This window comes from Boleophthalmus pectinirostris, unplaced genomic scaffold (genome assembly GCF_026225935.1).
Source record: "Boleophthalmus pectinirostris isolate CB_2022bp ecotype Guang Dong unplaced genomic scaffold, ASM2622593v1 HiC_scaffold_16, whole genome shotgun sequence".
NCBI classification, from domain to species: domain Eukaryota; kingdom Metazoa; phylum Chordata; class Actinopteri; order Gobiiformes; family Gobiidae; genus Boleophthalmus; species Boleophthalmus pectinirostris.
This window is the reverse complement of record NW_026571095.1, coordinates 19,578,860-19,601,544: the sequence shown is the minus strand read 5'-3', so window position 1 is coordinate 19,601,544 and position 22,685 is coordinate 19,578,860. Positions and strand designations below refer to the sequence as shown.

The 22,685-nt window shown below is 37.8% G+C and overlaps 1 protein-coding gene across 1 annotated transcript in view; it reads left to right on the top strand.

The window, feature by feature from the left end:
• astn1 (astrotactin 1) overlaps nucleotides 1-22,685 on the top strand; it is a 362,355-nt gene that overhangs the window by 80,892 nt on the left and 258,778 nt on the right. Inside the window, exons 6-8 of the mRNA XM_020936068.2 lie at nucleotides 5,680-5,829; nucleotides 10,041-10,193; nucleotides 13,869-14,036. Coding sequence (XP_020791727.2) covers nucleotides 5,680-5,829; nucleotides 10,041-10,193; nucleotides 13,869-14,036 — 471 coding nt within the window. The remainder of the gene's footprint in view (nucleotides 1-5,679; nucleotides 5,830-10,040; nucleotides 10,194-13,868; nucleotides 14,037-22,685) is intronic.

Below are 22,685 nucleotides of genomic sequence, written 5' to 3'. Positions count from 1 at the left end.
TGTAATTGCAACATTGAGCTAACACGGCTTAATAAAATAAATTACTTCCTGTTTCAAAATGCAGAATTGATTAGCCTCGCCTCTTCATAGTTGTTCATCATTGAGGTATTTATTTATTTATTTGCTACACAGCATTTTTAAATCTTATTTGTATGATCTGGAATCTACATTTTGATGTGGTGGAAGTGGGATAGGGGGTAGGCAAAATCTGATTTATTTATTTATTTTATTTTTTTTTTCATATTCAAGTCCTAAATGCAGAACAATTCAGGATTACTCAAGCATACATCGATTAAACAAAAAATCAAAATTAAATCTGAGTAAACTAATAATGAGGGAACATTATGAATCATTACTTAACCCTCTAATGCTACTACTTCTACTACTTCTATGGTAAGTCCCTCACTGCTGTATTAAGTGTAGAGTGTAAATTCTGCCACTAAGACATGATGTGTTTACTGCTACTGTATTATTTCAGAACATAGAATGAACAGAAAAGAGAGCTATGAACTTTTGTTAGTTAGTTGTGAATAAGTGTTGTTCTATTTACAGTCAATGTTGGAGTGTGTGTTTTTAAACCTCCTGTAGCTGTCAGATTGTCACTTTGACATGCCATCATCTTGACCTGAGCTTGACTGAAACACTTCTTAAGCATGAGTCAATGGCTATTTCTGTTTGTGAACATGCTGCCCAGTTTTAAGACAACTTAGCAACACGAAGACTGAGAATAAACCTCAACCAAGAGTTACTGGAATCGCTAATGAACTCAAAAGCACTATTACATTTAAAATGAATTCCTAGCATTCAAATTATTCACCACTATTAGTTTTTAAGTGCACTTCATAACTTTCAATGGCCAGTGAAGAGTTTTGCCATCACACCATTGCTATCAACATGCTCACAGCACACTACTTGGATGTTTGACATTAAAACAGCTTCAGAGACAGCACACTGGGATACCAAGAGGTGTTTTTACAATTAGCGATGCACTGATCCAATATTGGTATCGGATACTGGCCCAAAAACTGGCAAATTTGCGGGATCTAATATCGGTGTCCAAATATCGGTTCAGCTGATATCCTGATTTGGCATATATATTGACGTAATAAGACTAATAAATTATAGTAATAATGTTTGAACTTTTATTTACACAAAATTGTTCTGTAGTTACTTAAGAGATAAATAACAGCTGCAGAACACATTTGGATCAGTTTTGACTTATTTTATTTTTGTTTTAAGGAAATAAATGCTGTTTTCATTCTCTTCAGTGGTATTGGTTGATATCAGATATTGGCAGATTCTTATGACCATAGTATCAAAATCGGTATTGGAAGTTAAAAACTGAATCAGCGCTTCTCTATTTACAATACCACCTACTGGGGCATGACAACTCTGACTTTACTGCATGAAAACAAACGGCCGCAGCCCCTTTATACGAACAGCTCAAGTTCATACATTTATTTTTAGCTGCGTTCTTGAAGTAGTCCTGAGACAATGGCGCGTCATCAGAAATGGCTGCACTCCTGGAGAAAAGCCTCGCCAACGTCTGCGCTCCCAGATAGTCGTAGCTGCCAATATTATTTACCCCCTGCATTCATATCTGCGTTGGGTATTGTTCCGAACACAACAATATGAAAAGCTGATGAAGCCTCTGTCATCACAGCCTCCTTCTGTGTTGGTCGGGTCTGCGGAGATGCCAGTACAGCTCCCATCAGCCCATTGTTTCTCGCCTCCGGTTTAATCAGACACACAGCGCTTGGGACCGTACTCTCGCTCTCGTCACTGTTAGCTTGCATTCACTGGTGTATTCTTACGTATCGTGCTGAGCTAGCAAAATTACACAGCTTTGATAAAGGGGTTTTCTTTTCACGTTTCACAAAGACTTGTCCTCCAGATTTAGCACTAGTAAACTGCATAGTAGTGTTGCATAATATATTGTAATCAACATGACTGAAAAAACAACAACATATCTTTTTATAGAATATTTTAGCTGTACTTACATAGTCCAAAATGCTATTCTTTTTTTGTTTTGTTTTGTTTTCATTTTATTTAATTATTTTAGTATTCATGGGTGAAGATTTCATTTGGAATACAATAAACATTAGATATATTGTATTTCACAACAATGTCACAGCAAGAGCACACATGGAGGAAGTTACTATCATCAGCTACGCCATCCCGCCCCAAACTGGTGAACACAGAATTGATTTTAATAATATTTTAGTGAGAGTTTTTGCTGCATTTTCCCAAAAGGCAGATAATTTAGGGCATTCCCAAACTAAATGAATAAATAATTCTACTGCATTACTACTGCAGAGTGTGCATTCGGGTGAAGGAAGTGCTGGTATTTTGAATAACATGCGGCGGGGTAAATTAAGTCCTATGAATAGTGTTGAAATGAATGGTTTGGTGATTAAGATTACGAGAAGAAAGCTGTATATTTTGCCATATAGTTTCCCTGTTCACTTTGGAACAGTCAAAAGCAGCTTCCCACTGCTTGACAACTTGCACAGAGTATGAGAACTGTCTCTAAAGAAGAATGTATTCTAGATCCACTCTTTTTGGGTTATATGTAGGTTGATGAGCTGAATGAGCAATAGGACGGGTCCCCCATGGCACTCCATATGTGCGCATTGCTATTCGTAATTGAAGGTAAAAGAAAAATGATGTTGGGTAAATTATATTTCTTCTGCAAATCTTGGAAACTTTGGAGGCCAGAGGAGTTGAATATATATCATCCAGGGTATGTACATTTCTACTCCAAGGAGGAAATGAGACAGTCTTCTATTTTCAGACTGTAATTTTGAAATATTGGAGAATGTGAAAACCATTTATTATAAAGTTTACAGTGCTTGTTCAAATAGTTCCAAACTCAGATTATTTCAGTTACAGTGGATCCATATATTTTGTGGATTTGCTGGGAGATGTTGCAATATATAATATCTTGAAGGGTAAGGGGTAATATTATATTTTCCTCTAAAAGTTTCCAAGAAGCGGACAGGGCAAGGTTCAACCGCAGAGATAAAGGCCGAAGCATGAATGAACAATGGTACCATTCAATATTTGGGACACCAAACCTTCCTTCACTTTTAGGCTTTTGTAATACATATCATTTAACCCTGTGTTTATTTGACTTCCTGATAAATGTAGTTGTAGATGTAATTTCTCCCAGTTTTCCTTAGTAGGGGAAAGCAGAATCATTGAGCTTATAAAGGTAACTCGAGGAAGAATAATAATTTTAATGGCTGAGATACATGCAGTGAAGACTAGTGGAAGAAAAGAAAAAAGAATAGTGGCAGAGGGCATAAATGTGAACTTTCTTGGCAAGCCTGTTTTAATTATGTTACAATTGGAACAGTTTATAATTTCTGTTGCTTGGGATCTAGACTACACTTCTTCAATACTTAACAAAGATGTAAGTCAGATCACCGGTGAGTCTGTTTTCAGACAATCTGATTGTACAATCATGTTTGACCACAGTGGAGGAAGTGGGGACCAGACTGATATTAATCTGTATAAAAAAGGAGAGATGTCATTCGGCATTTGTCAGGCAGCCATTTCTGTAATGGATGGATAGATATTTAAAGTGCACCACTGGTATATCTGGTAGAGAAATGTCCTGAGGTGAATTTAAAGGAAGAAGTGCAGATTTTCCCCAGTATACTTTACAACCTGAGATCAGACTGGATGTATTGTATACAATGAGGAGGTGAGGAAGGTACTGTGAGACATTATCTATATAAAGTAATATGTGATCTGTGTAAAGGGATATAAAGTAAGAAGTGTAAAGATAGCCATGGGTTTGTGACCAACTGCCTGTGTAACAGGTTCCAGGAGAAGTGCTAACAGCAAAGGTGACAAAGAGTATCCTTGACACGAGCTGCAAGCTACATAAAAAGGTTTAGAGAAAGTATTCCCCATGAGAACCATAGCTGTTGGGCTCGTATGCAAAACTTTGAGATGAATTAAGATCCAAAACCAACATGATGGAGAACAGTCCAGTTCCACTGAAGGCATTTAGAAGCCTTTTCTGGGCCCAATAAAATGATAGCAGACTCTGAGTGTGTTCAGTAATATGTAGAATGTGGCGCCTGTTGTCAGAGGCTAGGCGAGTTATTTCGTCTTCTCTCAAATGTTAATGCCCATAGAATTTTTACTATCTGCACTCTGAACAAAATCCTATTTTTAAACATAAATCACAAATCTATCGCAATACTTGTCATAAAAATCACTATTTCATTTTTTTCCAATAATGTGTAGGTCTAGTGCATATTGTATCTCAAATAACTGACAGACTCAAAGTTGTTATTTGACAAGTTTAGAAGTAGTTTGAAGAATAGGTACTTGTGGGCAAGAGTCATGTAGCTGCTGTACCATTACATTCACTATGTCTATTTTTTGTATCACTGCATCTGTCTGTAATTGATTATTTGATTTGCTTTTCTCATCATGACTTCTTGTTTGCACAGACTAGTTAAAAAGTTATTACCATTGTGTTTAATTGACACATATTTACAAAATTGTTATCGTGTTAGGACTGATCGCTCTTTTTAGTGTTTCATTCACCCCTCTCTCACCATCACTGTGGTCTTGGAATTTTATATATTTATGCAGAAAAACACAGGTTTATTTAAAAAAACAATGTGACCTAGAATTGTTGAATGAAAATAAAAGGTTTAATGAGCTTATAGACTTCACAATAATAGGCTGTATGAGCTGATCTCAGAACCCTTTAGTCTATTTGGAAGCATAAAACCATCAAATTAACTTCATAATATCATATTTGCTTTGCAGATATTTTGAATCCTATATTACAGTTATATAAAGTGCAGTTGGTACATATCCTTTATATATGGGTTTACAGCAGGTTATAACAGGCTGGGAAATCAATAGGAACTCCCATATTTAGTTTGATAAGATGCTTTATTAGATCTCTCTCCTTCTTTGTGATGTCACATGGAGGTGCTGTATGCTCAAAACCCATCTCCTCCAAGACTCATTGTACAAAAACCTGCACAGATAACCATAAGCTACACCAATTATCTATACATTTATTGTTTATTCACATTTGACATTTCACAAAGTTCTTTCTGTAGGTGCTTCATGCTTTGTATCTTATATTGGATTAAACCTACCTTTTTTTTCAAATGATCATCCACACATATTGATTTTTTTTATGTTTGTTTGTTTTTTTGTATTACACAAATACTCAGTCATTCAATTTTCTCTCAGGGGCTACATTTAAAATAGTTGTTTTACAGTATGATAATGATTCAGTCTCCGTAGTTCATTGTTACTCAAAAAAGAAAGTGTTGTGTACCTTTTTTTTTCCATCAAAATATTATTACCAGTATGGTAACTGAACATTATTTAAACAATCAAAATGATTAACTTTAAATCCACATAAAATTATTCAGTGGAAAATGGGACACAATTAGTATATTAATTAGTGTAAACATTTCATTTTTTGAGTGCAGCATCATTTTAGTTGAGATATGAGAAAACCTTTGCACTGATATCTGGCTTCATTTCAGATTTGGAGTGCTCCGTATCTTGTCCTCTCGTACTCATTCTGTGTCTGAGTTTCTCCTCCCTCTCAAACCACTCCATTGGCTCACACCCTTTCTCCTATCATCATATAATACGTCTTTTTGAAACCTGTCCGTGTGACCCCTGCAGCGGGTTCCACTTTCTTGAACCCGGATGGAGACTCTGGGACGGAGGCGGACAGCGAGCCTCAGCTGGCCTATTACACCGACCCCAACCGCAGCCGCCGCCGCAGTCGAGGTATGAGAAATGGTAACGCCAACAGCGTGTGGGGCTCCGGGGGTAAGGAGTACTATTACTACACAGTACTACATATACTGCAGTGTCCGTCGTGTCATCTCCTCCACACCGCATGACCTCCGCAGTGCATAACAGAGATGGATGAGCCCCGTCTTGTTGGTGGATACACTCATCAGATACTTGTACAGTTTGTGGTGGTTTGTTGAATGTAGTTGTACTGGAGCATTGATGTGCATGAGACAGTGCATCTGCTTATGGACAGAAAACATCAGATGCACACAGTGTGATCATCATATGCACTTACATTGCACTGACATGAACAAGTCTGTATGTGAAATAATATTACCAGAGGTGGAAAGGACCTGAATGTTATACTAATATATTATGTTTATTTTCACAGTACATTTTCTAAGTGGTAGTCAATATCTAAAGCATATATCAATCAACTTTAATAAAATAGGAAGTAGCTTTGCAAGAAGCTGCAGCAGTTCTTACAGCAGCCCAGCATTTACTATTTAACACAAAATAAATGTGACTAGCTCTTAGGTCTTTTTAACCTAAAGGCAAAATGAGTTGTCATAGTAACGGTACAAATGGTTCTGACAGGATCAGGCAGGTAGCACTAATTCTTCTGCTATCCTAGTTGCACTACTTAAATATGGACTGTGTAACTTTTCTTTTTCTGGTGGAAGGCCTGCCACCTGCTCATCTCCATGGTGATGTCTGGAAAGTTCCCCAGTATGGCATTAAACATATCTCCACCGGGTCAAGTTGCTGGTCAGAGCTGCGTAATCACAGGAACCAGATCACACATTTTCAAGAATTTTGAGTTCTAGCAATAAACAGAATTATTATTTGTATTGTTAAAAAAATATATAAAATATCAAAAATATAAAATAAATAAAGATATTAAAAAATAATAAGATAAATAAAGATATAAAGAATACAAATTATACAAAAACAGCTGTTTGTAAATTATTACAAACAATAAAAAATAGACTAGACAGGAAGAAATAGAGGAAATTCTTTATTATTATTATTATTTTATTTTTATTTATTTATTTTTTCTTGAATTTTTGTTGTGTGTGACTTTTGGCTTGTGTTTGACTTTTAATTAACTAAATACTTGCACAAATGGTTAATGTCATACTGTGGAATATGCCAGGCATTGCAGAAACATCACCGTGGAGACGAGGGAATGGTGGACCTCTGACCTGAAAAGCTACAAAGTGCACCTTTAATTATGTAACTGAATAGAAAGTTGTATTGATAGCTGTAGTATTATAACAAAACACAGTCACTTTACTTTATTTAGGTGACTTCTTCCACCTCTGAAACATCACACACCAATATTATTTCCCCGACAATCCCAATGCAAATGTTGTCAAAGTGGAGCTGCTTCTCTCTGTCCGCATGCTTCGTCTCTGATGCGGTGTACGGTTTGGAGGCGGGGTTAAAAGTGGCAATGATAAAGACGGGATGGCCTCAAAATAATCGCTCCTGTCACAAAGCGTTAGGCGCTCCTGTCGACGCCTCCGAGCCAATTATTCTGTCGTCAGGTGCACAGGTGCGGCAAACAGACCCGCGCCTCCCGAAGCAACACCTTTAATTAGAGCAGTGTGTAAGAATAGCTGCGTGCAACTGTGGCCTGGCTCTGGCTTTTAGATCTAGCAAGCAAAAGAGCCACAAGGCAGGGAGGAATAAATGATGGAAAAATAAATGCTGTGAGGTCAGAATCTGTTTTGTTGACATAATAAATAAATATTAACACGTGAATAACAATTGTAGTAATCGTCAGAATATGTATGTGTGTTACCGTTATTGTAGTGTGTTTAGACTCCAGGGCTTGGATACAGATTTGTTTTTGTTTTTTTACATTGTTCTAAAAATACATAAATTCAGGTTACTAGCTCAAGTATAAACAGTTACATTAAGTTATATGTCAAAATTACATATAATACTGCTTCAGATATTTACCCATACTTTGCCATTGTCTAGGAAAATGTAGCAGTTGATAGGATGAGAATGCTTATTTTTATTTACATTAGACCTGTCGCAATAATTACTATACTTGAACTGGAACAATGTTTTTGGGGGTTTCATGTATACATTTTCTTTGCACTACTGAGAAATCTTCATTTTTTTGGCCTATATAATAAGTTTTAAGTCATAAAAGGTTGAATTAATAACTGCTATGGCCCATTACAGATGCAAACTAAGTACTAAAGTGTTTTAATTTGGCCATTTATTGCAGCATTTTTTAACAATATTTTACATTTAGAATAGTTTTTGTGCTATAAATCTGCTTTTGGGTTTTCAGTGGCATGAATTTGTTTCAGTATTATCGTCTATCCTCTATCATTTCTTCAGCAATATACCGTACTTCAAACTTTATTATTGTGACAGGCCTAATGTACGTTTTATTTGTCCTATATAAATACAAAAATGTAAGAAAAAGGAAAGGTATGGAAATTCAAACTTAAAATTCTGTAGCTGTGACTGTTGAAGAGAAACTTTAGACACAGTGATAAAAATATTGAGCAATACACCCTTGATCTAAAAAGTGATAAAGTGGTTCAATATTTTTCTATAAACCATATTTAAAAAAAAAAAAAAGAAAAAGAAATGATAGTTAACAAAAACAGGAAAAATATGACCTAAGTGCATGTTTAACTATTTGAAATGCTTTGCGGTATTAACCCTTACTTTTCAATCAAATCCACAATTTATTTTCCTTGTCACACTGGAAAAGCCCGTTCTCTCCTGCATGTGCTTGATTAAATAAACTGCCTTTAAGCTCAGGTCGGCTTTTTACTCTCCTTTTGTTTGAAGCGTAGCCTTGGGCAATGTTTGAATATAAAAAAGTTCTGCCAGAGTAATTTAAAAGTGACAATGTAATCTCAGTTATATTGCAAGTGAAAAATGGCCACTTTATTCAGAGTGCGAGCGGCGATATTCAAGGTCATTGCCTATATGTGAATTTGGCGTAGTGAATTTGCTGTGTGAATGGTTGGCCCTGCGGCTATGAGGTCACGTTCAGCACTTTACATAGTGGGAACTGCGGTGGGACAGATAAGGGGAGAGTTCTCGCTTTAAACCGGGGCAAAACATCCTCTCCCCCGTTTTTATGGAGGCCTATGTCCACACTTTTTTTTTTAGTCCCCTACACCTCTGCGTGGATTTTCATCGCCTTCAAAGGTAAACCCGATTTGTGTGCGACCAGGCCCAAAGCTCCCAAAGGCCAGCACTTTTTGATCCTCAGACCTTTTCATGAACGCTAAGCCTATTTCTCGGCCTGTTTGGAGAATGAGTGGTGCTGCGGGCGTGGTGTGCATGCATGTGAGCGTGTGCGTGTGTGTGTGTGTTCATTGCATTCTGGGTTTCTTCAGAGGTCGCAGATCAGATCTTGGGGTGACCTTAACTTTGACTTACAGAGGCGATAATAATGATACTATGTTTTTGCTTGGAAACACCATTACTGTAGTTTTTTCCATATCTCTCCCGAGCTTGACCCTTGGTGAAGGAGAGAGTTGAACATATTGTTCATGTGTTTTCACTGCAGTGGGTGCAAAACAGCGAGTCATATTTAATGCACTAAATGTGCCTTCCAAGCTTCCATCTGTACAACATAGAGCAGAGAAGAACTGCTTTCACAGTGATGACATACAGAGGGATTCAATGCTTCCAAATGTTTTTGCATGTATTTGTTAACTGTGGTATGGGTGCACCCAGGGGTAAGCAGAATGACGGAGGGGGTGCACGAGGAGCATTTTGTTAAAAAAATACAAAAATAAATTGCCATCTTGTCTTTTAAAATGTTTTGATTATTTGGATCTTCCAGGCCTGCTTTAAACTTTTACATGTAGAATAGAATAGAATAGAAAGCCTTTATTGTCATTATACAGTTTAATGAAATTCAGACTTCATGTGATGCCCATGCTTTGATATAATTAAAACTGGTCATTCAAAGTCTCAGGTTTGACTACAGCATATTATATGAAGAAAAACATATAAAATGAAAGAGGCATAAAAGATAATGTTGAAATTGTTGAGGCTTTGAGCAACAATTTGTTCAAATTGACAATTACTTTTGTAGTTTTTGAAGCTGTCTGTAGTGCAGCATTGTGTATGTGTTTGTTGATTGTGTATGGGGTGAATAATATGCGGTCAGTGCCTCACTTCAGTGCGCTCTTCCCCTTCTCCTCCCCCCTCTCTCCCCCTCTCTCCCTCTCTCTCTGCTCCTGTGTCGCCAGCAGCAGGTTCCCCACGGAGCCCCATCAATAAGACCACCCTGACTCTCATCAGTGTGATCAGCTGTGCCCTGGGCCTGGTGTACGCCTCTCATCTGGCCTGCAGCCTGTCAGTGCGGGTGATCCTCCACGTGCCCGAACACCTCATTGCCGACGGTGAGCTTTACACACACACTCACAGCAGGAGAGCCCTCATCCACGGGGGGCTGAGCTGGCATTTTTCTCGTCCTCTCTGAGGAACAGAGCCACTGCATGTGACAGTATTTCTCTGAGCGCTCTTTTGTGCTTGAGCCTGTAATTTGAACTGCATTCACAAACACAAAAACACAAACGTAAATGACAGGTCCAACTTTCCCTCTCCCTCCTCCTCCCTTCCTCCCTGAGTCTTCCCCAGAGGGACAAGACAGATGTGGCCTCAAAGCATCACAGCACAACCAGGCCAGAGTCAGGACAGAACTGGTCTGTGAACTTCTGATCTGTGAAGTACGGTTCCAAATGTCCCTGTGTTAACTCATCACTGTGTAAAATGAATTTGAGACTAAGTCAGGACAAAAAAGCCAATCATGTTTTTTGTATAACGTGTTAGTTTGGAATTGCAACAAAATGAAGTTTGTTTTTTGTTTTGTTTTTTCAAATTGTCTTAGAAGGACAACTGGTGGTGCACATGGTACTCAAGACTTTTCAACATGCTGAATTAACTTTTTTCAGTTTGTTTTTTGGCACTAAATTTAAAATGAAAAATCTTTGCTCTGTAGTTCTTCAAAGAAGGAAAGCAAGAAAGGAGTTATGATTGTTTTTTTTTATTTTCTAACCAATTTTCTACCCAATCTACTTCTGTGTGTTTTTCTTAGTTATTACACACTTTATAGATCATTTAAATATTGCCCAGAATACATTGATTTGTGTTGATAGTACTTGATGTGAAAATCCCTCATTTTCTCAGTTGTATTTGAGAGTAACAAACTCCTCAGCGGTAGAAGCCTCGCAGGTCTGTGGTGCTGCTCCATGATGGACTATGACTGGCCTCACTCGTCGATCATCTCTCGCTGTGATTTGATTCGGAGTCGCGCTTCATTCCTACGCCATCACAACTCTGCCAGGATCATATTAAGATTCCAGGGAAGGTCCGGGGAGGGAACTTTGAAAGGAGAGATGAAAGATGGCCAATTCGCCTGTTGAATTACAAAACTGTAATCGATTTAGAATGTTTCCATAAATGTCTCCACAATCTCATCAGACTTGATTTGATGTCATGGCGAATCGGATGAAAATCTGGATCCCGCCAACTGGGGAAAAAGCCTATTAATGCCAGCAGCTGCGCATGTGTCTCCCTCATATGGCCAGGAAAATGTGCTAAAACACAATGTTACGCCTTTATAATGATCGCAATTACAGTGAGTCTTGTTTAGAGAAAACATTAGCAGCCTCAAATGTGTCTGTCTAAGTACTTTTCTAACCTGATTTGCCAGTGTGACTGAAGTGAATGAATAATGGACAATTATAAAGCACTTGGAGAAGCTTATAAATTGTAAGATAAATTTTAACCAATATTGGAAGACTCATTCTTATACTAAATTGCAGAAAAGAAAATACAAATTTAAAAATGATTCTAAAATGCCCTGTATGCAATGGAGCAAAATCTGTCTTGTGCCAGTAGATATATAAGCAGCTCTTGATGTCAGAATAAGTCTGCTGTGTACTGTGTACATTAGGGCTGGGTATCATTAAAAAGCTGCTGATACGGTACATACCTTGATACACAGGCCATGATATCTTGATACAGTGCACTTTCACTTCGATTATATATTTCAAATCGATTTAATACGGTTAAAAAAATAATTGCTAAATCATTGTTGTGAAACTAAATGTCTTTGTTAAACCACTTCTTGTGCAAAGTTAATATGAAACACGAACATTTTAATCATCAAAACAGTGAATATGTCAGATGTGTCGCATAAACATGTTTCCTTCCTCTAAACAAGCAACAAAACTGGTGATGCAACAATAATTTAGTAAAATATACCAAAAATATACTCTTGGCGATATATTGCAGCCCACAATATCAATACTGTCTCATCATATCAAGTCTAATTATCAAGTCTAATTAAGAAGTGCACGGTTAGCATGTTAGTTCTTGTTAGTTTTATTGTATATATGTATATTTTACAGCAAAACTACTCTGGTCTCTAAAAGTTGCAAAAAGCACACTCATGATCGTAGTGTGTAAGATAAAAGGAATAACTTGGACCACTGCAAGCCATTACTAGTTCTGTAGTTCACATTTTCAAGATGGTAAAAATCAGGTACAGTATCTAACTATTACAATGGGAGATGAAGGTGTAAATGTAAATGTAAGGTAGAGCTGTTTAATGTCATACTGTAGAACATTCCAGGCAGAGCAATGACGTAGCCATAGAAACAAGTATTTGACAGACCCTCCACTAGAAAAGATACACAATGCACCTTTAATGAAACATTGTATAAATGGTAAAGCACAATTCCCATCCACTAATATAGTAGGTTTGGATGATTGTTTTACAGAGAATAGGAAACAGAAAGTAAAAGCCAAGTGTAAATAATGTAAGAACGGTGATGTTAAAGGTTTCATGACTTGCACTGGACCTGCACACTGTCAGTTTGCGCCCAGTATGTGAGAGCATCAAAGAGGTTGGCACTAAGTAGGCCACACACGCCCTGCCAACAGCTCATTAAATATGCCTGGGTTAGCAGAGCCCACCGAGGCCCGTGTTTGCAAATGGATAGGAGTTTGTTCAGTGGCTTGTGCGGCTAATGCACACTGATCAGACAACTCATGACAGTACACCTGCTGTGTCCAGGCCCCGCTCTCCTGGTGCTGCAGCCTTTTGTTTACAACGCTTGGCTAAACACATGAAACTCAAACATTTAACCCCAAAAAAAGAGATTCTGTGTTACATTTTAAGAACTTTTAACCATGTTTGTAATGGTTTAGACAATTCCTTTTTCTCTCCCTTAAACATAGACAAACTTTATTGACCCACAAGGGAAATTATTTAGACACAGTAGCTCACACATGACAATATATTATAATAAGAAAGACTAAAAATATAAATGGTAATAATAAATTCTAAATAAGTAGCAAAGATAGCAAGAGACTGGTGTCAAATAAGGTATAATTATATAAATGCACATGTACAAGTAAATATACAATACAAATATATATCAGTTATTTACTGGAGGTCATTAGGAAAAAAAACATTGCAAAGATGATATAATGATTGACAGGACATACCTTCCCAATTATCTCACTGAACGGATTTTGTTTTGGTTTCACCCACCCCTGTCCCCGTTCACTGCTCTATATTTTCTTGTAATTCTGTGAAAGACAAGATTCTGAGTCATAAACAGTTGCTCAAAATTTAAAAACAAAGTGAAACATAAATATCACCATCTGTTCAGCACTTTTAAACAGTAAGTCACTGTGTCATTTCTATTATGAAGTGATTCAATATACAAGAAAATGATGATCTACACATATAATAGCTAACCACTAAATACCGAAGACAGCAATATGTCAATTTTGTGTAATAATGAGTATTACTGTACTCATTCTGTATTATGATTCTTCGCAGTCTTATAAAATTAATTTGATTGATTTGTATAGTGCAACTGCATTATTATTTGCTGCTTGTTGAGTTTTTGTCCAAATACAATTAACTTACTGACTGGAATATTGCTGCTATTTGTACAGGCCAATAAGGTAACAATAAATCATCAGCAGAGTCAATATTTTTCAGTGTACGGTACATTTCTGCTAATATTGTACGTCTGTGGTCCTTGTCTTGTGTGCAGGCTCACGGTTCATCTTGCTCCAGGGCAGTCAGTTGGATGCGTCTGATTGGCTGAACCCGGCTCAGATCTTGTTGTATTACCAGCAGAACGCCAGCGGGCCCTGGCTCAATGAGCTGTGTGGACGCCGCCTGCTTGACCCTTGCGAGCACCAGTGTGACCCAGACACAGGTCAGAGCCAACACTCTTATTATTCTATTATTATTAACATTTTGTACTTTTCTACCCTTGAGCAGCATTGTGTTTTTGTTATTTTTGTTAGGAGTGAATTAGTTAGTTCTGTTAGTTAGGTTAGGAGGGAGCAAAATATTATATTATGCTAGAGTTTTGCTATAAACTTTCTGAATGGTATTTACACACACATAGTGAGGTTAGCTGGGTACAATATTCTCATATTTTAAAGATGCCATCAATAAGATTGATTTGATTTTCTTTGACCAGTAGATGGCAGATGTGTTTCTTCTGTCAGGCCAAACAAGGCAAACTATACTCTACTTATTATTGACTTATATGCTATAACTGGGGCTATACTGATTTTTTTCTTTTTCAGCAGCTTTAGGGGAAAAATAATACAATTTTTGTAAACTGTGTTGCCCAGTGTATGATAGAAAAATTTTCAGCTGATATCCAGAAGTCATTTTCAATCTGAAGGTACTAGAGAATATAGAAATGGTCCAGATGATGAACTTTTAAACCTTTTTATTTTTTATCATGGACCACTCCAGACAATTGAGTGACTACTCCGTAAAAAAATACATACATGCATACTAATTTCATGGCAGTACAGAAATAAAGCTGTTTTTCCCATTGGACCTGAGCACCTGCTGCCTCTCCCCGCTAATACACCTCAGCTAATTAAAATCAGTTAAAAGGACAGCTCTGGTAATGGGAAAGATGGATGAGATGTTAATCAGTATGGCTCACTCCACTCCTTCAGTTTAGTTTAGTCAAGGCTAATGCACTTCTACCTTTCCTGTTATAAATAGATTACAAGTATTGATTGATAACCTGCAATAGACTTTGAAAATCTGTCCCAAAGCTTTTGTCAAGACATTGGTAAACACTTTTGTAGAGGTGTGAAAACACTGATTCAGCATCAGTTTTAGTCATGTTTTCATGTCTAATGGATATGGCCGGTAAAGAGATGCTTTCAAATCATGAGGTGAAAATGTGAACTGGTCTTAAAAAATGTCAAAACTCATAAAATAACATAGCTGAATGGTGCATAAAACATTTGAAAGTCTGTTGTTGAGAAATCTAAACATATTGAATGTCTAAATGTAGAAAATGGGCTTTGCCTGATAATAAAGTAAAATTGTTTTTCACTAGCACAGATAGAATATAGGATTAAAATTAAACCACTATGTGCTGTCTCCATCTACTTTTTGTTTTGTTTTTTTGTCCATGAACGTGGACGTATCAGACTCACTGTTAATTGTTTCTACAGATGTTTTCTTATCCTTCTGATGTTGCAATTGACACATTTTATAACTTGAGTGCAGTGAGTGAAGGTGAAAGTATTTTTATATTTGGGGCGGCAATAGCTCAGTTGGTAGAGTGTCTCGACATAAACATCATGGGTTGAGCGGTCCTATCCACTGACCCACAGGTTGGCTGGTGTGATTCCAGCTCCCACAAATGAATGCTGTCATTGTGTTTTTGGCCCACCTCGTCCCCCAGTGTCTGCGTACACTGTGTATGAGTGTGTGTGTGAATGGGTGAGTTGTTCCTTGTTGTAAAACGCTTTGAGTGCCTTGAAAGTGGAAAAGTGCTATAGAGAAAATGTGACCATTTATTTTTGAGCAGTTAAATCGCTTGTATTGAATAAATGCAATATATATCAGTTTAATCACATGTCACATTTCAGGCAAAGTCATAACATCTCCACAGAAACAAGCAGGTGGCAGACCCCCACTAGAAAACATAATGCATCTTTAAGCACTGTACACATTGTCTAAATATTTTCTAAACCCAATGTCAAACATAGAACAAAACTTGATACTTGATTGTCTACTTCCCCCTTAAACAGCTGCTGATTCATCTGAACTCCTTGTGCCCATGACAGATCTAGCTAAACCTGTAGAGTTACATGTTAACAGGCCCAGGTCAGAGGACAGTCCCCTGTGCCCCTGGCCCTCCATCACCCTCTGCTCCCTACAGCCTTCTGTCACAAAGTCAATAACCCAACTGACAAGTACACATTGCCTGTATCTACCTGCGTACTGTTCGTATCTAATAACTGTTGCCATTCAAAAAAACAATCTCAAAATCAATTCTTTCTCTCTCCACACTCTGAATACATCACAAAAGGAGAAAGATGGAAGCAGTCATGTAAATATGGTTTGAGTACAATCTGTATGTCTCCATTCTCATAGCAGCGCTGCTTATGAAATTGTAAATAGACTTGGTGGGCTGAATAGCAAAACAACACATTGATGTAAAATGCAGTCCGGGTACAGAAAAAAGCTGAAGCTTCGTTCTAATGGCAAGAGCAGTGAGAGAGTACTCCTGATTGATGAGAGAGAAACATGATGCATTCTGGGTAAAAATCAGACTCCAAGTATCCCAGAAAATCAATGGCAAGTGAGAGGGTGTTTCTCAAAACAAACTTGATATGGCATACATTTAAAGTATACTGCAGTAGTGTGGTTATGGCCAATGTTTGAATGAGGAGGAAAAGATTCTCGCTTTTGAAGAGAGTTTTGGAGACTCTTAAGCATACATAAGTTGGCGTGTACTTGAAAGCAGCAGAATTTCCAGTTCAGATGAATAGGGACAGTAGGAATATAGAGTTTGCACTTTAGATGTAATATATTTGGATGTTGTAATGAAGGCTTTTGTAATTTCTCTTTTATAACCAATATTATTTACTTCCATATTCTTATAGAAGTTCATAAAGAGCTTTTATTTTGTACAGCTGAACTAGTTTAACTCAAAAGCGTTTGTGACGTACATGTGCTTTTGCCTAACACCACACATGGAATGGTGTCATGCCACTAATTTGAGATGCCACTGTGTCTGTGCCATGGAAACAAAACACTTCCAAAAATAACCTTTTATTTGAGGAAAGTTAAAAGTTGCATTACACAAACTAACAACATGCCTACTTTACTGAGTGTGTCCAGTAAATAGCAAAATAAATAAGAGTTAAGTTCAGTTGCAGTTTTTGGTCAGACTTTATGTACTATATTTGACATGTAATTATATTGTAGTATTAGTTAAGGTTACAGAGGCCACGTTGTTCTTGTTGTTTTTCTTGCATCGTTCTTAAAGGTACATTGTGTCCGTCAGCTACTTTACTCCATGGAAAAGTTATTGCTTTGTCTGGAATGTTTCACAGTATGGTATTAAACCTTGTTATCTTCACGGAGACCAAACCAGACCAAGTTACAGGTCAGATCTGTGGAGAAGTAACCTCGCTTCTCCACAAATCTGACCTGTAACTTGGTCTGGTTTGTTTTTATATATATATTTTTAAGCTTTAAAACCATCCGTAATTTAATAAATGTAAGGCAGAGCTGTTTAATATTAGCTTGATTCATCAGCCGGTTTCACTTCATGGAAACTGTCTGACCTCGCAGCATTAGAATTCGTTCGCTCGACAGGTACTTTTTTCATTTAACCAATCGTTGCTAATTGGCCGTGACGTACGTAATGCGCCACTAACAGGGCTAACTGGTATATTAAGCTTTTCCCAAATCCTGTAGGAAGAAGGGCAATAACGTCTTTCCCCTTGATAAAATTCACCAAACATTCTCTTTGTTCCGGCTTTAAATCCTCGATCTTGGAAATCGTTGCGACCCGTCAAGTGTATTCTGATTCCTGACCTAGTCGCAAGACAAAAATGAAATTGAGCAGAGGAACTAGGCAGCGCCAGCCTGGCTAGTTTAATGTCATACTGTACAATATTCTGGGCAGAACAATGATATAGTCATAGAAACAAGCAGGTGACAGACCCTCGAGCAGAAAAGTTACACTATGCACCTTTAATGAAAAATGTACATTGTATTAATGGTCCACTAATCCACTAATACAGTAGGTCTGGATGATTGCTTTACTCTTGCGACAATGAAGGATTTGAAACACTATATGATGTCTGTTGAAATGTTTATTATTAACTCAGAATAATATTAGGAACAGCGACCGTGAAAAGTATTCCACAGTTTAGAATTTCAAAAATACCCAATGAAAAACCGGTGTCTTCCTTTTGTGCATCAATTATTCAGCAGCCTCACCCTCCCCTGAGAGCGAATTCAGAGGGCTCAAAATTAATATAAAAGTGCGGCCAGCGTCCCATCCCATCTTTGGAATAATTCGGAAATTAGCCACCCTACACCTCTGCTCACCTCTCCACATGATATATGGAGGAGCAGAGCGGGTGGTAACGATATTGTATTTTTCATAGGCCTGCATTGGTAATGAAAGCGCTCAGTGTGTACGTCTACTGCGGCGGTGTGGGTTGCTGGCGGATTGCTGAGGTGCTATAGATAGCTGAAAATCCAATCCTCTTCGCAGCCCTAGGAGATACTGATGAAAACCAAGATGGGCTACGACAACATCATGACTGCTCCTCCAAGACATTCAAAAAGGGAAGATGCAACTCTCGTGTTCCCTCTACGAACTTATCCGCCACTGTACGGTACTTGCATGTGATACAAACAACTCATGTTCTTACTCCAGAGACAAACATTCCAACAGCATAACACTCCAACTTGATTAATGACGAGCTGAATAATTCGGTGTAAAACAAGTGACATAACCAGTGCTAATGGAAATGCTAGCTTCCTGCCCACACAAGCTTAGGCAGGGAGGGTGTTTTTCTAAAGCATTTGGAATACTCGTTTGAAAGGTGGTGAAAAGGAAGGTGTGGGCACGAGCAGGTATTCAAATTTGCTATGAATTCGGTTGCCAGGCTAATTGTGTAGAGCTACAGGAAATGCAAGAAGAATGCAGATTTCTTTCAATATTTTTTCACAATATCTTCAACTTTTACTTTAACACTTTATTAGGAGGAGCAATTGTTTCGCAGTCAGTGATAACAAACATTCATGCAACCACACAGTTTATGACAATGGACAAGGACATAAGAATAAAAAAAATATAAATGAAAAAGATTATATAAATGCGTTAATATATTTCAAAATGATTGAAATTATTGACTTACATTCACTCACAATGTCCTTGAATGAAAACAAATACAGTACATGCTGTTACTTATGTCTCCTTTTGTCTTTATGCTGATATTACCTATGAGACTATATGGAGAAAAATAACACCACATGAGACATCACAGTGTCATGAGCCTTTTAAACACTTTTATTGATCTACAAGGGACATTATATGGACATATTATATATGATTACACACCACATATAATAACATCTAAATATAATAACAAGAGCAAAAATATAAATGGTAATAATAAATTCAAAGTGAGAAGCAAAAAAGTCTCACCGGACTATAAGTTGCACTTTTTGGGGGAAATTTATTTTACAAAAGAGACCAGGAAGCGACATTTCATCTTGAAAGGCAAGTTGTAGTAATAACAATAGAATAGAGAACAACAGGCTGAATAGGCATCTAGTATGTTAACATTTTACCAAACTCTCGATCTCACTCCAAATCACCCTTTGAATTCTTAGTCCTCCGTGAGCAACTCTGAGACCTCCGGAGGTAAACGGAGCACCACTTTCTCTTCTGCGTAGCTGTCATCAAACTCAGCATCAGTTCCAGTTAGAATTATTTCAGCCTTTCTGAATCTCAACAGGATGCTTTTGGTTGTCACTGAAGTCCAGGCTTTCTTGATCAATTATTGTTTTCGGCTGAATTTCACTACTTGCAGCAGGACAGCGACTTTTTCTGCAGGATTCATGCATGCGCAGTAAAGGGCGAAGTCTATGGTGGTAATAGGAGAAGCAGATACTGACACACAAGCCTGGAGCGCCCTCTTGTGGCTGTCAGTGTGAAAATGTTAATATACAAGTTGCACCGGAGTATAAGTCGCAGGACCACCCAAACCATGAAAAAAGTGCGACATATAGTCCGAAAAATATGGTAATACAAATATATCTCTCAGCTATATACAAGATGTGGTAAGGAGGAAATAATGCAAATATGAAATGGACATAGGGTCACATAAGAGTGAGTTGTTGGACAGTTCTAGGGAGTTGTTGGGAGTATTATTTATTACCTAAAGATGAGTTATTATAAATCTTTATGGAGTATGGTATGAATGTAGTCCCACATCTCTCACTGTATGAGCGGAGCTGTAGGAGCCTTTTGAAGAATGAGCTCCTCTGTCCCTCTGTAGTCTGATGCAGTGGGTGAGTTTTTGTACAGCTGTAGGGAGTATTATCTCCTCTTTTACTCTATAGTCTGGTGCAGTGGTTGAGCAGGAGTGTCTTTGATGGAGAGCAGTTTGTCCCTCACTGTGAGAAATGTCTCCAGCTCACAGCCAATCACGTGACCAGCTTTACGGATCAGTTTGTCAATCCGTCCAAACAATTATATTATATGGAAATAACAAAATTGGAGCGCTACACTGGATCAAAAAACTTACGCACACAGGTGCTCATCAAACCGGAGGGCTAGATTCTCGTAAAATAGAAAAATGATGGCAGAGGTGAATTTACGCCAACTTGGTCGTCATCATAATTATAGTATATGTGTATTTTTTTTTTGTTTCACAGTTATTAAAAGCAACCAAACATTATGGCTATTATTGGCACTGAATTCTTAAAAAGAAGAAAAAGTTCTCGATCCAGAATTCACAACAAAAAACTGTCAATTTCAACCGATTCCCCATTTCCCAAAACTCCATCTAGATTGCTTGTCAAATGGCAGCTGCTCCATCCTTCTCCCAGACACATTTGAGTCTGTCATTCAGATGCAAAATTGGCCCATGTCAAACATCTCAGCTCTTTTAGGACACATTTAACAAAATAGGTATTATGTTGGGAGCCACAGCTCGTGAATGCTGGCAGAGTGGCAGAGTGCTTGTTGGAGAGGCAGCTCTGTGATAGCGACAGAGGCGTTTTCAAATACCATTCAGGTGATGTTTGTATGAAAAACAACCTGCTTTTGTGCTTGAAAAACATCACACATGGCGGTAGGACAGGCTTCAGTGGTTTCCTTTCAAACTACAGGATCAAGTCACGGGCTTAGCATCCATGACCGATTCACAGCACACTGCAGGAGATGAGGAGAAATGCATGTTTAGAATATACAAGAGAAGACGTCGTTTTGCTCAATGCAGAAAGCGTAGGACAGAAGACGCCAAGGTAAAACTTTTGTTTGTATTTTAACTGTCAATGTTTCTACTATCAGTACATTCATCTTAAAGGGGCCAATGGAGTTAAAAACAGCTACTTATGGAAGCAGTTTGTTGGAAGCAAACCATAAGGAAGCAACTGAGAACTGAGAGAAAGTAGAACTATGTGGATACAACTCAGACTGTGTTGTTTCTTTGTTATGGTTCCATCTAAGCTTTAGAATTTGAGTGTAGGTGAAGTATGTATGTTTTGTACCTTAAAGGTGCATTTATCTTGCTATTTTTTGATCTATGTTACAATGTTTTCTCATCACAAACATGAATGATTCACACATGGCAAAAGGAGAAATTCAATTTGTCAACTGGACAAAAGTTTATTTGGTCGAATACATTTTGCAGTTCATCCAAGCTGCTTTTTCAGTTCTGGTCAAAATGCTACTGGATACTTCTGTATATATGCCTGAAGGGAGGAGCTAACTATAGTGAAACTACTCTGAAACTAACACACATACTTGTGTGGCATCTTATTAGTGTTCACACATGTTTAACATGCCAACCCTGTATATTTAGACTAGTTCTTTTCTCAAGCATTTTGTTCCACCTTGTGATGTCATGTGGAAATGCAGGAAGTGCTCCATCGTGTTTTTAAACTCCATACAACTTCACTAGAATCATTTGGATAATTTCAGCCCTGGAATGCTCATCTCTACTGAGCTAAAGGTAAAAAGGTAGCTGTGAACTACACAAATTGGAACAGAGCATTTTGAGCTTTGGAGATGTAGACAGATTAATAATAAAGGATTACTCAAACATGTGGGAAACAAAAAAAAAACAACTACAGATATGTTTTGGATGAGACAAGAACATCATAACATGGCTTAAAGCTCACAGGAGTCAGTTTTGCGTAATATAGAACATTTAATTACAAGATGTTCCCCAAAGAAGATGAAACTGCACCTTTGCCCTGTATGATTTCATTATGCTCCTTATTTTGTAATTTATATTGACTCTTTCAGAACAGTTTAACTTTTTTATTCATTGCTCTACCACACTTCCATTAGCAGTAGGATGAGTGATTCCTTTTAGGCTGGCAGGTCCTGACAGATGACCTTTTGCATTAACAGTGCATGGTGCATGCAGTGGTGAGCCTGTGCCCTTCACTCCCCCCTGCTGAGCATGAGTGGAGCATGTAGTACACGTTACCCCTGAGTGACCCCCCAAACCAAAGGTACAACCCCATCAATCAAACTGTACCAAGTCAAGGCCCCCATTACTCCCGGGAGCTGACAGCAACACAACAAAGAGCTGATGCTTGTTTTTAGCTAACAGACTTCACTTATCGAGCGGATGTCAACAAGAAAGAAAGCCCGGGTGTTTACCGTAGAGAACCCATGGGTGCTGGAAACCCATAAAATAGTTAAGGTATAGAACTGTGTGTTTTCTAGTAGTTCATTGGGTAAATTCTGACAGTTTAAAAAAAAAAAAAAGTAATAATAATTTTCATTTTTTTAGCAGCTATGGTACTTTTACAGAAATATCACACATTTTAT